General features: G+C 37.4%; 1 protein-coding gene and 1 long non-coding RNA gene across 3 annotated transcripts in view; one reads left to right on the top strand and one right to left on the bottom strand.

Annotated features, from left to right (window-relative positions):
* Positions 1–367: 367 nt before the first annotated feature.
* On the top strand, positions 368–15602 carry LOC136100486 (uncharacterized). Its single transcript, XR_010651193.2, has 3 exons — positions 368–653; positions 7068–7192; positions 15197–15602. It is a non-coding gene; the product is annotated as an uncharacterized lncRNA (long non-coding RNA).
* The window catches only part of C1D (C1D nuclear receptor corepressor), a 12980-nt gene continuing 6745 nt past the window's right edge, over positions 10029–16263 (bottom strand). For both annotated transcript variants that reach the window (XM_065835621.2, XM_065835622.2), the window contains exons 2-5: positions 15259–15405; positions 13893–13959; positions 13352–13407; positions 10029–10554 (exon numbers count right to left, since the gene is read on the bottom strand). In XM_065835621.2, the coding sequence (XP_065691693.1) occupies positions 10378–10554; positions 13352–13407; positions 13893–13959; positions 15259–15405 (447 nt within the window). In that variant the 3' untranslated portion in view covers positions 10029–10377. The remainder of the gene's footprint in view (positions 10555–13351; positions 13408–13892; positions 13960–15258; positions 15406–16263) is intronic.

Below are 16263 nucleotides of genomic sequence, written 5' to 3'. Positions count from 1 at the left end.
GGCTAAGATTTGCCGAAAGAGCCTTCAGCTGACACCATGTGTCAAACGCCTCATCTGAATTTGCTTTCCCGCTTTTCCTCTCTCCCAGTTTCCCCCCTCAGGCGCTGCCTCTCCCGCAGGGCCAGGCGGGTGACGCTGCCGCCATTTTCACCACAGGGTCGTCCCCAGCAAAGCCGCCCTGAGCAGCTGACACAGCCCTGCCATCCATGGCACACACTGAGAAAACAAGAGAGGGAGAAAAAAAAAAAAAAAAAAAAAAAAAGGAGTGGGGGAATAACAAGTACACAGTATCAGCAGACAGCACCTCCAACAGCGATTGTTAGGAAGGCACACCTCAAGCATTAAATGCATTTCCTCAGTAGCATACCCCTACTTTGCCTCCTTGCAAAACTGGTCCTCCACTAACACAGGTGCACCTTATAGGTATAAGAAATGCAAAGAAGCATAAATCCTACCTTTTTCCCGTAGAGGGGCAGAAGGACAGGTCAAAACACGGTGAGGGCAAACACACCTCACAGCCCTGCTCACATGAGGTAACACCTGCCAGGCATTGCCGCCATTTTAGCCCTGGGGCTGGGCGGTGATGGGCCACAAAATGGCCTATCAGGGACTGCAGGTACCTCAGGATGTGAGCTCCAGCCTTTGTTCTCTGAGTGAGTACAGAAAGGAGGTGGGGGAAATATATGTATATACTCACAAAAACCTCACCAGGTGTAGGCTAAGGATGTGTGTCTCTGAAGGGATCTGCTGGAGGAGGAAGAGACTGGGGTGAAGTGGTGGCCATGGCCTCTGGGTGGGTTTCTGTGAGGTACAGGAAATAATAGCCTCTCTTAACCTCCTCACCCAGGAAGCATAGTGATGATTGAAGCTCCATCAGGAGATGAGTTTTATTACACTCAACCTTTTTTTTTTTTTTTTTTTAAATGAAATTAAAAGGCAAATAAGTGTTTTGGTGGACTGTTTAACCTAGCTGCCATGTTTGCTTAAAGCATGCATGATGTACCTATGTGCTTAAACAAGGTAATGCATCACTATCAGCAATTATATTCCACAAAGAGAAAATCTAGCTGTAGGTTCTTGCTGAGAAGTAGTAGTTAAAGGAACAAACATCTGTTTTATTGTGTTATGGATGTTTTTGGGGCCGGAGTGCAACCCACTCTGGAGACACGTCTGTGCAGATACTGCAGAGGAATCCAACAGAGCATATCAGCTTCACCTTCCCTTTTAATTTAAGTTAATTTAACCTACTACAACGAGATCTTCTTCCCTGTTTTAATAGATCTTGGTTTTGTAGCAATTGCTGTCATTTAGGTAATATCACACAGATGTGTCCAGAGAGCACAAGCTTGTGAGAAGAATTTCTGGCAGTATTTCTTTAGTTCAATCTAATTTCAGAGGCAGGAGGAGAGCCACCCAGTTGAGTTATGTTGAAGGGGGATATAGGAAAAGCAGATGAAAGACCAAGAAAGAGCTATAATGGCCTTTAAACACAAAGGTAATTAAACATGAGGATTTACACACCTTCTCTGTTGTGCTGTAATCAAACTGAAAAATGCTTGCCTCTCTTAAATTTATACAAGTAATCTAGCCTGCTAAAATAAGAAAGTATCAGATATATTAAATAGGGAAAAATGGCAAACTTTTAAGCATGTAGTTGTCTAGTTCATTTTCCTGATGCTTTTTAAAACCTATTTGTTAAGATGGGCTCTTCAGCTTTGTCACATAGAAATATTCAGGTGTCTTAACAACATGAGGGCCACAGATGTGTTAAGACACACAATGCCAGCAAAGTCATTCCAGTTAACACCAGCTGAGAATCAGCCTTTGGTTGTGAAGATTTTTTTCCTGCAGTTGGTGAGATTTTGGCTCAGATTTTTGAACAGAGTCAATTGTTACTAATCTTTGCCAGCTGAGGCCACTGAGGTTCCAGCAGGTTACCCAATACAGGCTTTGTCTTAAATGATTTTGAACCTCAAATTCGTTTTGGACATAGGTGAACTTACCACTGTGCATTCATTGAAAGCTTGGCTCAATTATATCTTGGCTTTTTGCTATGGGAATGGAAGGGCCATGGGGTCAGGAAACCCTCTGCAGTTCAGAAATCACTGTAGCCAGTGTCACAATCTGGCCTCTTTGCCTTCTGATAAACTCTGCATGCAAATCTGAGGGCAAAATCCAGCTGTTATTTTTTTCTGATAGTACAACCTCACCTAGGTGGCAAAAGACACAAAAAAAAAAAAAAAACCCCAACAGTTTTTCCAAGCTATTTTCTTTTTCGTAAATTTTTTAAGTGGGCCAAGTCTCAGTCTGGGCAGTTTCCCCTGGTTTCAGGAAGGAGAATTAAAAAAGGCACTATAAGAAGGTACAGGTACATCTAGAAATATTAGCCTATGCCCAGAAATGACTCATATATCTACCGAAATTCTTCTGTGTAATTCTATATATAAGGGATGAGATTGAATTCTTAGTCTTTAATGATCTGAATGTCTTCCAGAAAATAGGATACTTCATTCTGTGTAGCCCAAGAACACCTATTATAAAGAATGCATTAAATGAACCAGACTTTGTTTTACTGGCTCAAACCTGGAACAGCTTCACAGCTTTTCTAAATAAATAAACCACCCAGTATAACAACTCTAACCCTTTTCGTTATGCTTTGAGACAAGAATTTAAGTTTCAGATTTCTAATACATTCAGCGTATTTAAACAGTAAAAAGAGGTACACTCTCACTGGAGTTACCTGTTAGGAAGGTGACACATGCAAATTAATTCCATTTTACTTCAACTGGTGTGAAGTTGAACTCCAGTGTTATAATAACGTAAATTAATCAGATACATATGACAGCATCTTTTGTCTAGGTTAACTTTTTTAAAATGTGAAATCCAAAAAAAGCTACATTGAAACAATGCTGTCAGAAGTTGCAAAGTTGTCCTAGATCTGCAGTTCTGCAAATATAGTATGTTACAGAGTCCTGTCATCATCAGAGATAAATTGAACTTTAATTGCAGAGCCCATATTGCTCCCTAAGCTATTTGTGGCTTCAAAACTGTGCTGGGAACTCAGTAATGCTGATGACCATGCATGGGAAAACTGGAACACAAGCAAATTAACAGCCAGTATCTACCATGCAGTTCTCTGAGGCTTCTCTAGAGCCCTAATCTGCGTAGATTTTGAGTGGGATAACTTTTGTTTTTAACATCTTGATAATACATTTCAAATGTTTACCTCAATGAAGGATAGTTACTACTTTTAGGAAAACATGGCTGGAAGTTTTAGTTAACATTGCCAATGTGGCTTACGCTTTACAAACCACGTTCTTGACCAACTGTAAAAACAATGCTCGACCTTTCCAGGGAATTAAAAAAAAAATCAGCCATGGCAGAGACCAAACATGAAAAAGTCTAATACAAGTAGTTAAAAGCTGGCAAAACTGTAAACATCTGGGAACAGAATATTACTACAAGAAGCTGAGGCCCTGTCTGGAAGTATCAGTTGTAAGCCTGGTGCATAATGAAAGGTAAACATAACAAACACTGTCCAAGGATGGAGGAAGTGGACCTTAACAGACAAGTACATTTCAGTGACTTAGAATCAGCTAGATTTTCAATGCTGGTTTTGTTACATAAAGACATTTGTACCCACATAGAGTCAGAATCTCTTTTGTGCTGCATTTTTGCTACTGAGGCCCTAAAAAATCAAGAATTAAACTGACTTAAACCAATACAGAATGAAGCTTGTAATGTTATACACAGTCTCCAACAATAGCATTTCACTAATAAATACTTTGTACTTCGTTACACATCAAGAGAAGAACTTACTGCCATTCAGGAGACACGTAAGATGCAGGTGGATGTGTAATGTGTATGTACATGTACAGCTCCTCGTGAAATTAACTGCCTTGAGGAAACGCTCTCTCCATGGAAACCTTGCAGGAGAAAACATGTTTTGTGTGTGAGTTGGGGAGTAGGTTTGTCAGCCCCGGGGCAACAAATTAAAAGGATTGTTTATGTTATCCAACTTGACAGTGTTTGTTACTAGGCATTTCTCCTTGTCCCCTCTTAATGATGAGGACAGTAACTTTGTGGCTTTAAACAATGACTAATTTGTTCCCATGAGGCTGAAAAACACTCAAGTGACAAAGAGAAAATAAACATTCTAGGAAACAAAGGCTACAACATATTAATGAAAATGAACATTCATATTGAATAAGAGAATATCAAAGACTACTGCTTTTTCAGACAACTTTTTCCACTTGCAGAACCCCACAACTGCTTGTTTACTTCAAAACTCTGCTGGTCAACAGCAGCTACACATTTGCTGCTAGAATTACTACTTTAAAAGTGTTTATTGCAAGCACAGCTGCCTTTTGTTTCTTTTCTGCCTATTCTGGATCATTGCTATGCAAGATCTATCACCATGAATTCAAGGTGATTTTTAGCTTGAAAATTATTTTGTTGTTCATGAACTCTTCGGATATCCCATCTATGTACCTTTGATATCAAGATTGTCTTGATGTAAAGCTGAAACAAGATAGTGCTGAACTAGACCTGTTTTCTGTCATTTAATATGGGCTTTAAATTGATCCACGGTATGTGTCCACACTAGACTGAGAAGCCGCCTCTTGGCAATACTGAATTATCATACTGAATTGCTTCCATCCATTTGCTGAGGCTGCCAAATTGAAATGATGCACGTCAAGGCAACCCTACACTGAAAAGTAAAAGATAGCCTCTTAAATGTTCCATTTATAAAGCTTTTTATTCATAGTCAAATTTAGTATCCCCTCTGAAATATATCACTTTACAAAATTGATATCTTGCCGTTACAAGATTTCCACGCTGTATTCACTCAGCTTAGTAGTAAAAACAAGCTTTTGCTCTTTTCCCTTTGGTACAGCTGATGAAAATTGTGCATTCAAAGTCTGCTTCTTAGATCACCAGCACTAAGTATTCTATAGATTTGTAATCTTCCTTCCTACAGGGAAGGTTAAAAGTCATCAAAAAGACAAACTGTTAGTTCTATCAGTAAAATATTACAAGTGTGACATATTGGAAAGAAGAAATTGAAGGAAAAAAAACAAACTACCACTAATGCTAAGGATGCGAAGAGTGATCTGCAAAACAGAAGTGTTCATATGGACTTTCTGGAACTCTCTGCGAGGAATATCACTCAAAGCAAATTAGCAAAAAGAAAAATTACACTGTCACGCTGCAGAACTTTAATGCGTTTTTTCCTAATGTTTGTCACATATGATTCTAAAATGACAAATTGCATTATTAACTTTGTGTATTATTTCCTCTAAATTGCTGTAGCCTAACGCTTTTTTTAATCACTGGCAAGTAAACTTCTAACCAAGAAACATATATAGTCTTTTTAACTAATGCCCTGTTTTGGCATCTTTACATCTCAGTTTATGACAAAGGAATAACCTGCCCACATTTGGCCTGCAACCCAGTTTCAATTATTTTGGCCCTCTGAGTTAGAAAGTTTCTTTGGCTTGAAGTTTGTCAGGCTTACTCTTTTGGAGAAGAAGAATATCTTCACAAAGCCTCATGATCATTTCTCCAATTATATTCTGATTTGCATGTCACTGTTTAACTGAAGTTTGTTATTTGGTTGTTTTCCAACTTCTGATTTGCATCAAATATAGTTTGCTATTGTTTCCTTACACTTCAACTCTCCCAGGCAGCTATACCTTCCTAGCCGGCCGTGTCCAATGCAAGAAAGAAATTACATTCCAATCAAGTTGTTTAATTTTTTTTTATGGATAACTTGGCACATATCCCAGCCTGTGGCAGTGTTAAACCAAGGAAGGTTTTTTCTAGGTATAAGGGTTTTTTGCCGTTGCCTTCGATACCAGAGAATTGAGTCAAAATTAAATGAGATCTTGCCAGGAGGAACCCAGTGCCACTGAATGCCACTTACACCAATATACCTCCACCAGTTACTAACTGGAGTTTGCTGTTCACAACTCCTTAAGCCTTCCTGGGGCCAACAGTTGACAGAAGCCTTAATCCAGGTAACCAGTGTCTCTTCTTCTGAGGCTGCAGAACAGGTCTTCATCAGTCTGTGGGTGAATGATGTAATTTACTATGGAAACCAGGGTTTCCCTTTACATTTGTAATGGTTCCAGCCCCACAGTGAATTTCAGTCTACCATTTTAAATCCAAGAAAATTCTTAATTCTGAGAGAATTAAGTTTCTTTATCGCTCCAGATAACTATGTTTGGAGATTTCCAATAAAACCGCAATGTTAATACTTCTTGACAAGGCTTCACACTAGTATTGATTTTCAAGGCCAGGAGAAAATAGGATGACTTAATAAAACATCTACTCTTGAGGATGCAGTTCTCCAATAATAAAAATACTGAAGGAGTAGAAATGAGTGTAAGTGGTGTGTTGACTTCCTAACTCATGGCTAGCATTTATAAGGGAGGGAATTTAAGTTCTGGTGAGAGTCCTGCTTTGTTTGCAGACACAGTAAACTTTGTCAGAGAGAGAGGTTTTCTAGGAGGAGCTCTGTACAAACTTTAGACAGCTGGCAGAAGACCTGCTTTCTCAAGTCAAAGATGCCCATTTTGTTATGGTAAAAATCTCTTTACATGCCTGGGACAGTTAATGACATGGATTTTTCTCCCTGTGCTGTTGACAAACATAGGTGGGTGTGGAGGAAATCTCTCATTAGACATTTAAATATGCATCAAAAAAAGATAATTCACTGACTGAAAAAACACTGAGTAGTGGGCCAGACGCTACTACTGCAAAGTCCTGAGCCATTGATTTCATAACTGAGTAATTTACTTTTCCTGTCCAACTGTAGCAGTTCAATGAAACTACACTAATTCAAGGACTAAAGTCCTTGAGGACCAAGTGGAAAGTCTCCCAATGAGTCAAGTTCCTACCATCCAATGACCTCCAAATTTTGCCAAGCACAGAGCTTCCCAGATGCTCCCAAGTGCTGTTTTATTTTAATGTAGGTATTTAACACACTAGTGGGGCTTAAAATCTTCAGTTGCATTTTAATTTCTCTTCTGAAGTTTTTGTTTGGTTGGTTTTGTTTTTGTAAGCTTGGAAAATTCCCCATGGAACCTCACATCAAATTCCAGTCACAGCTGCTAACTTCACATGCTCTTACCAACTTCATGGCTTTCTTGGTGCAGAGACCAGAAAGGAAGAAAAGTTCCAAGAACAGGTAACACATTAAATGCATGTATCAAAACATAATCTTTAACAATAATATTTTCACTTTTAACTTAAAAACCTGAACACAAAACACACTAATTTTGACATCGATTAGCCTCTGGTCAGTCCAACTACATATGTTTCTGCCATAGCTTAGTGTTTTATGTAACTTTGTCATTGCATTAGTTAGAAACATTTTCAGAAACAGCAGTTTTGTTAGTGCTTCTCTTAGCTGGTATGTCTAATATTAATTAATTGATAATTGAGAGAAAGCAGGAAGGCATCACACAGACCTTAATATTTTCTTTAAATATCTTAAGTTCATCAATACTTTAATTCACTGCTACTAATGACTTTTGCCATTATAATAGCAACTCTTTGCATTACAGTGGTATTAACGAATGCAGAAGTGGTATTTCTGCACCATTTTCAGCACATACAGCAATGGGACTACAAGCCTCACAGATGTTTTCCTTCCCTTTCAGGCCCAGTAGAACCATTCTACAAACTACAGCTTGTACCAATTAATGCACACAGCCACTGCAATAAATGTTCTTCTTGCCAGCCTTGTATTTTCAGGCAGGAAAGTTGTTTTGTTTTTTATGCCAATATTCATGTAGCTTTTCCAGAAAGGAACTTTCACAAACAATGTTCAGTCAGTTCAAGTCGTTTCATACCTCAGTGAAGTTAAATAACTACCCAGAAGTCTAGATGTTCCAAGAACACTGCAGTGATACAAAAACCACTTAGCATTCATTATCTTGTATTTCAAGCCTCTTCCTAATAGCGATGTTAGTGAATAACAAGCACATGGTTAACACATCTTAGTTTGTGGGGCATTTGCTTGGGTTGTTTTGTGTCAGAAAAGCAAAGCCACAAATCCATACTGAAATATTGAATGATACAAGCCATAAACAAGAAGAAAAGAAGTTTACAAAGTTGCACTTGTTTCAGCTATTTAAACTATTACAAATACCTGTATATAATTAATTATCCCAGATAGACATCTACCTCAGTAAGTCTTAGCTAATAGCCTCGCATTATTCTTGTTTAAACATTTACCAGTGAAACCTGTGTACTTTACTCAACAGTGAATTATGATCCTTTTCAGAAATTACCCTTTTAAAACAAAAGCTATAATTGAACCTTAAGAGGAAAATCATGTAATGGAAATGTCCTTCAATTCCCTTTTCATTAACAGCACTGTGCGTAAATACAAGTTGAGCTGCTCATTTCCTCCAGACAATGCCTCTCAAAGTATAAGACATTATCTCCCAGAAAATCTCTACATTAAAGTGCCACTTCAGGCCACTTCTATCCTATTGTCTTCCCAATTAGTTCATGGGACACCTGGCCTTTTTTCTTAAATTGATGTCTTTGAGATTAACATTTTGAGCATCATCCTTTGGACAAGCAGACCTCTACATCCACACAAAGTCCAGAAGTCAGTTCATAATAGTCTACAGCTCATCACTTGGAAGATCAGGTTGGAAGAGGCACAAGACAGGACACATGGGCTTCCAAATCAACTCTGTCCAAACCTACTGAGCATACCAAGAGCTGCCTTTGGTCATGAACACACTTTGGATCTTTTGCGTTTTCAACCTTCATAGCACAAAAAAAGACTCTGGAGTCCAAAAGATCTTTTGTTTGGCATTACAATGACATTAACCTGTAGAAATAAGGCATTCTCACTTTAGCTTTCAGCTGGCAAATGTTTATGGGCCTTTGACATGCATACTCACGTGAGCAGTCCTGTAGATGTGAGGCAGCACAGCTAGGTACCTACATGAACGTATATAGCTGGGTTGGAGGAATTACTATTCATTCAGAGAATTTATCATAAACCAAAATGTGTAAATACATACCAGTCACTGAAAAAGTTTCTAGAGATATGCAACAATTATTTGAGTTTAATAAACTTGTAAATGTATTGAACTTTTACTTTCAAATATATATTTTTAGATAGTCAATGACTAGAACCTTCATTTTAGCACTTAATTCGATTTAGTCCATATTCTGCATTGCATGATGTAGTACGGCTCTGTACAGACAGTTACTGTACATCATTCAGCTTGCAGTACTGTAGATCTTCTGGATGTGTTGTTATAATTTACTCTTTCACACTAACAATGTTTCCCAAGCAGTTTTGTAGACTGCTACCCAAACTGGATTTTGGTGAACTAAGTTGTTTGTTTTTCCTTTGTAAGTAGTTAGGTGACTGCTAATTGTTAAACAGCTTTTTGGCTGATAATTGAGTGTATCGAAAAATGAACTAGTGAGGTTTATCTGAAGAAACTAACACACCACCTCTCCTAAATAACTAAGCTTCACATTTTTAAGAAAACAAATAGAATATTTGTAAAACAGAGCAGTAGCTTTTACCGCACCAGAGAATGCTTTCCCTGATGAAGATCTGAGAAATAGCAATAGATGACCACACTCCTGCCACCTCAGAGCATGTTTCTCTCTCACAGTGTCAGCAGTAAGGGCTGAGTACTGCAGCCAAAATGCCAATTAAGTTCCTGCATGTGCTGTTTCCCCAGCCTGCTCCTTTTTTGGGGGGCCATACAGATTGCCTTTTGGGGATATCTGTTTTTTCCATTCACTGGACATGGTGGCTTTAGAATGGAATCCAGGCTGTTTGCTCGTGGCCCTTGAAGCTCAGTTTTCTCAGAGGCAACAGAAATAAGGGAATATGGCAGACATTCAAGTTCAGAAGCTGAAAAGGAAACAGCTTAATACAGTGAATAAGCCTTACAAAACACAACAAATACAGCATTTCACACAATGATGTCATGAGAAAGTAAACACGGCTCTTACATAAACACCACAGACTGGATAGCCTTGTTTGAGACTTTTTAATATTCAGGAGATTAAGGTCATATAAAAAAAGTGCCAGCATTCCACATTAAAAAATTGAATTCTTAGACATTATAAGCAAAACGCCACTAGTATCTATTACTAACAAGCATATGTCAGGTCACTGTCATTTGAACAGTGAGGTCAGATACACATCTAACATGAGCACCTCAGTGATAAGTGCTCTGGACAAAATACAATCCTGTAAAATTCTTAAGTATAACTTAATCAAGATACTGCTATACAGCACCTCTGTAAGATGAATAAAGTATGCAAAACACATTTCAAAATAAGTTCTAGGTTTCTGTAATTTATACAAATGGAAACAGAAGTTTAGTCCGTCTTTCTCTTTTTCCCTTTAGCAGGAGTTTTGGAGGAATGTTCATTTTCAGTGTTTGGTTCCCAGAGTGCATTTCTTACAAATCTAGAAGCAGCTCCTTTATTGAGTTTGGATGCCTTTTTCTTGTCTGCTATTTCTTTGACTTTGTTCATGTATGTTCTTATTCTCTCCTAGAAAAAAAAAATAAAAGTATATTTCACACCATTCTCCCAAGATTGCTGCTAAAATAAAATCAATGAGCTCTTCATGCTGTACATTTCTATCAGTATAAAACCTACAATAATACCTTCTTTTAAATATATATGCCAGGCTCTTTGCAAACTTGAGGTTTTCCCTTCAGCAGATTTTCCATCAAAGGTACCTACCATACTAATTTGCATGACATTCACAGGAGCATGAAGTCCTACAGAGTTGAAGACTCTGCACCTAATTTGTAGTGACACAAGAATTGTTCTTGCAGGCAATGTCAGAAAACAAAATACTGAACTCAATTTTGAATTTAGCCTACATAAAGGTGGCAAAATAATATTTAGATACTTGACATATTTATGGATAAATTCTACTGTGTGACTACTCTCCACAGCATGTCCAAGCAAATCCAAAAAGCATCTTACACAAAATCAAAGATCTTACAAGCATTAGATATGCAACTACACAGAAGTCTTGTGGTTAAGACTCCAAAATGGTCAAGGGGGCTTATCAATGAACATATTTAAGGCAGCCTGATGAATTTCCAGCTGTACTAGAAGTTCCTTTTAGGACCATGGATAAGAAAAAAGTCTCTTTCCACTGGCATTCCACAAAGAAAAGGGATACTTTCTTGCCATCTCATCTTGGATTCAGCTCCAGCTAAATATACCTTCTCATTTACGTGCCTACTCATCCTCATCTACTTCTGCAATCAATAAACAAAATCACTTCAAGAAGGAAACTAAACCCCTCTGAGATGGGAATCATGCTCTGTTAAGTGCCTGCTTCTCTTCACTGACTAGAGAGGATACTTACAGTAATCCTGTAAAATACAGAAAAAATTGGTTAATAGATTTCATGTCTACATATTTGGCCTAATACAGCCTTCAACTCTAGGGCCTTTAGCTGCTACTGTAACATGAACAAACAACATATATATAAATATATATACATATATATGTATACACACACACATAAATACTGCTCTACCTGATACCCTAACAATAAATGTGGATTAATAGAACATTTATGGATACTGCTAACTAGGTACATGTTGATATTATGTACCCCATGCATTTCTCACACAGCCATTGATGGCTTTTTGGATCTGGAACAAAGGTTACCAGACTTACACTACAGAAGTGATTTTCAGTTCTTCAGTGGCCATTATAAGCAACTGATTTGTCAAAAAGTTGGCCACTCTTTCCCTTTCAAAAACATGGCTTTAATGAGGAGAGCTTTACAAGCTCTGAAATCATGATAGACTCTAATATTTTTTGGTGACTGAGATGGCTAATGAGAACAGATGGCAAACCTACGCGTATCAACAGGGGAAAAAGGAGCTGGCAAATGTCAACGTGACAAAAGAAATGAACTCCAATAGCTTGAATGTGAGTTTAATTAATACAGTTTGAGTTTCTCTGTATTCCCTGTATGTACACAAGAAGAGCAGTTCTGAAAACAAAACAATCACGACAAAGTGGTTTTTTATTCCCTTTCCACATGAGTAAGAACATCACAACGTTCTTGGAAGGAAGGAAGGAAGGAATGTGCATTCATTCACCTTGATACTTGGAAAAAAGAACTGGATTAAAATCTAGCCTATAATAATTCACTTACTCTTCGGAGTTAGAATGAGTGGCAGTTGTGAAGTAAAATACCAGCATAAAACATCCACAGCAGAAGAGATATAATTTATTTTTTAGTATTGCTAAATTAACACAATATTCAGACACTATATAATATAGGAGGAACAAGAAACTGACAGAAACCTCATGAAATATTAACTGATCCATTTTTTAATATGATACAGTCTAGACTACTGAAAACCTCACAAAATTAAAAATAGAAGTATTCTTGTTATTCAGGCTAGCTTTCCACATTTTTCAGTGCTGTCTTCCATTCCACTGGTTATGTAAGGATTACATTAAAGCTAAGTATTTTATGATTGCCCAGATTTAATATTTTCATTTATACAGGAATTAAAATGGGTGGCTATATGTTTTGATTTCTATTTCTTCTTCAGGCTAAATGATTTGATTTTTTAAGTCAGCAGAATTTTCAGGATAGCCAGCCTTCTATACTGTAGACATGCATCTAAATGGAATATAACGACAAACCTAAAAGATTTATTATAGGTTGTAAATATGTCACTAATGCAGAATTACTGGACAATACACATACAACTGGTGCCAAAAAAGCTTTTAGCTTTGTTGCTGAACTGGATTCTTTACTGCTGAGAAAATGAATTAATGGAGGACATGAAAGGGGGAGGGGGGCTCTTTCCCGTCTTTGCTAGTAAATCAACCACACTCTACTTTCAGAGTCATACAAAAGTAAGAAAAGGCGGCCTTAGAGATTAACATGAATCCAAGTATTTATAAGAAAAAAAATACCATACTGGAAGTTATAAATTATTATCAGACATGTAACATTTTTCCATTAAACAGATACAAGTGAAAAGCTGCTCTGTTCAGAATCCAATTCTTAAACAAAGGTGGAGAAAAGATGACACCGTTCATCTTCTTATTCTTTTCTACCTTCAAGAGACTCTACAACTTTGCTTTAAAGAGTACTGTTTGGTACTAAAAATATTACTTTCTTAATTTAGAGAGCACAGCAGGGCATATGAACAGTTAAAGAACACCATGTAGCATATGCATGCTATTATGGCAACATATCCATTTTAAATATAAACTTTTTTTTTTTTACTTCTATATGCATTAACTGTCCTGGGCAAGTTCAGATATTGCAGTGCAGGCAGTGTAAAGATCTTACCAGTTCTTGTTTCACTGGATGTTCCTTTGGATTGATTCCCTGAGTAGCCAAGTATACTACAAGAAAAAAACATGGTTTTTTTGAAACTGAAGGCTGTCATGAATGAGGACCTCATCAATCAGTCACATAGGAAAACTGTAGTTTCCACATAAAACCATTAATAACAATTGGAGTTAACTGTGGTGTTAAGTATCTGACAAACTATTATAATCAAATCTTGCAGTCAAAAAAAAAGAAAATAAAAAAGAAAAAATAATCTAACATGGTTAAACTTTCTGTCCTTACAAGGACAGAAAAGGTTGCCATAAGAAAACAGAAAGAAACACCCTTGTGCCTGTACAAAGTCAACTTTTGCAAATATGAATTTTTGATTTGGAGTTTCAACATCATTTACCCTACAGATGGCAATAATTTGGGTCCCCAGGGTAACTGCAAGTTTCTAATTATTTAGCTATGAAATATGATTATTTAATGTTTGCAGCTGTCTAGAAGGTGTTCAAATGGCAATCATAAATACTTTTTCCTCCTACCCCATACTTACCCCAGAACATTGAATTTAATGTGTACACCGAAACCAAATCCAGCTTTGCTTGCTCAAGAGGGTCTAACTAGAATAAAAAAAACCAAAACCAAACATTTTAGTAATATGCATATTTTATAATTGCGAATGTATTCATAAAAAATAGACACTGAGCGAGCACATCTTTGCACCACAAGTTCACTGAGACCATGTCTATGCCTGTTTCCATGCCATCCCTAAACAATTCTCTCCTCTGCAAGCACTCATGGCATTTTCCCCCTCTGATGTTAAATGCCAGTTTCATACAGCCAAAAGCACAAAAAATCTTTTGACGTGTAGCTCTTAGACTACTTTCCCATAGTCAGAAATAAGTCCCTATATTTCCACAGAAACTCAATTCAAAATAGTTGTTGCTATCACAGGAAGGGAAAAAAAAAAACTGAAGCTCAAATGTAAGTATATTATGCTACAGACAATCAATGAACATTAAAACTACACATGGTAGACTGCGTGTTCAATGCATGGTGGAATACTTAGGGCTGCAAAGGAAGAATAAAGGTAATGAGGTTTTGGGTTTTTTTTCCCTTGACTGTCAAAGTCAATTTATTATTTTAGCCCTATAGGATTTCCAGAAACTCTGATAACATCATTGTACAGCTCACTAGTTCTAACATGGATACTGTCAAAAGATCGCTGTTGTCAAGACTGTTTTCTTCATAATTTATTTGTGTTAGAAATCCTCAGAGGATAAAAGAGTTGCCTCATGTGCTGGCTTTTTCTTGCCCTAAAGAAAAAAAATTACGTTAGGCTTTGAATGGTAAAAGATGGAGAGGTTTGTGTGAAGTTTCCAGGCAGTACCTTGCTCTGTCTGTATGCCCTGAAAAAAAACCAACACATTTTACATAGCTAGAGGAGACAGCTCAGTTTTTCAAGCACCAGGTTCTGCAAGTCTAGACTTCCAGAATCAGATCAGTTCTCACTCCTGTCAATTCACCTTTATATCCTTCTGGGTATACCAAGTTCCATCAAGTTTGTTGCAAAAAGGTCTCAGACAAAAACATGAGTGACCTCTCCATTATGAAAGAGAATCAGCGTGCACTGCAAGGAAGGTCAGCAATAAGCTATAATATCCTCTGCCTAAAGGACTCACTGGTAGGATCATCATTTTTCAGCTTGGAAGAGTATATATTTCATTGTTTAGTTTGTAAGACCATCTGGATATCTTAGAAATATAAGAATTTCAAATATTAGGCACCAAGGGTAGGAAGCGTCCTATTTGTTATTTCTCTGTGCAGTGGCTAGACTAACAGACCCTTTTATTTCAGCTCCTGTTCCCAGGTGTTCTTGTATTAATACCAAAAAGGTTGTCAAAAAGAAGATTATTTACCTTTTGGAGAAGCTCACTCCTGGAAACTGACATCATTGTCTTCAGCATCTCATCTACAGAACCAAGAGATTTTTCAAATGCTGCAAGGTAATCATGAATTTCAGTGGGGTATTCTTCCATATTAATATCATCTTCTGACATTTCCATCTGGAAAGAGGAAACAAAACTAATAATCCTTTTCATTAAGTTCCTAAAGAGTCAAAAGGCTGTATTTTACAATACAAAGCGTTAGCATTCATTCATTAAACATTATAAGAAATGCCTATTTCTGAAGAGTTCTAGCAGGTGATGTCAATAGTGACACAATTAAAGGTCCTGTCATTTCAGGAATATCTCCTAACTGCTGTGCAAAATGGCACGAAGGAGCATTACAAATGACATGATTGTAGTACCTATTCTTGTGACAGTCCCAAAACAGCATTTTGCTTTTATGGTCTGTGATAGAAAGAAATTATTTGCGTGTTTAAAAGACGTGCTCTATAAATCACAATATACAAAGAGTTACATCAAGCAACAGGCAGGACACTAGGAAAAAAAAATAAAAAGGAATATAGCTTCGGCCTCTCTTAGGAACAGACGTTACTTCAGCTTTAAAGCAGTTATGCAGCACCAGTTGTGTCAGGGTCAGTTACATCTTCCAATGCTAAACTCAAGAGTTGTTCCAAGAAATTCTTCTTGTGAACCCTGTATCCAGTTTTCTGAATTCTCTATGGGGTATTATAATCTGCTGATATAACTCTACCAATAACAAAGCCAGGCTGATTTGGGGATTTTGGAATACTCTGGAAAACTTGTAGAGACATCTATGCACAGCAACTGTGTGACAAGCAAAGATGTGGAAAATCCCAAAGCACTCATTTTTTGATCCCAGCATTGATGGTAACACGGCATGGCTACTAAAGAGCCGCCTGGCTGCTGGCTTACAACTGGAATATTTAATTCCCCTCAGACCCTAAATCACACATTATCTCAGGGAGTTCACTTTACTTAAAGTTATGCTGTTTT

The sequence above is a fragment of the Patagioenas fasciata genome, chromosome 3, assembly GCF_037038585.1.
Source record: "Patagioenas fasciata isolate bPatFas1 chromosome 3, bPatFas1.hap1, whole genome shotgun sequence".
Lineage (NCBI taxonomy): Eukaryota > Metazoa > Chordata > Aves > Columbiformes > Columbidae > Patagioenas > Patagioenas fasciata.
This window is presented reverse-complemented; position numbering and strand designations above follow the sequence as displayed.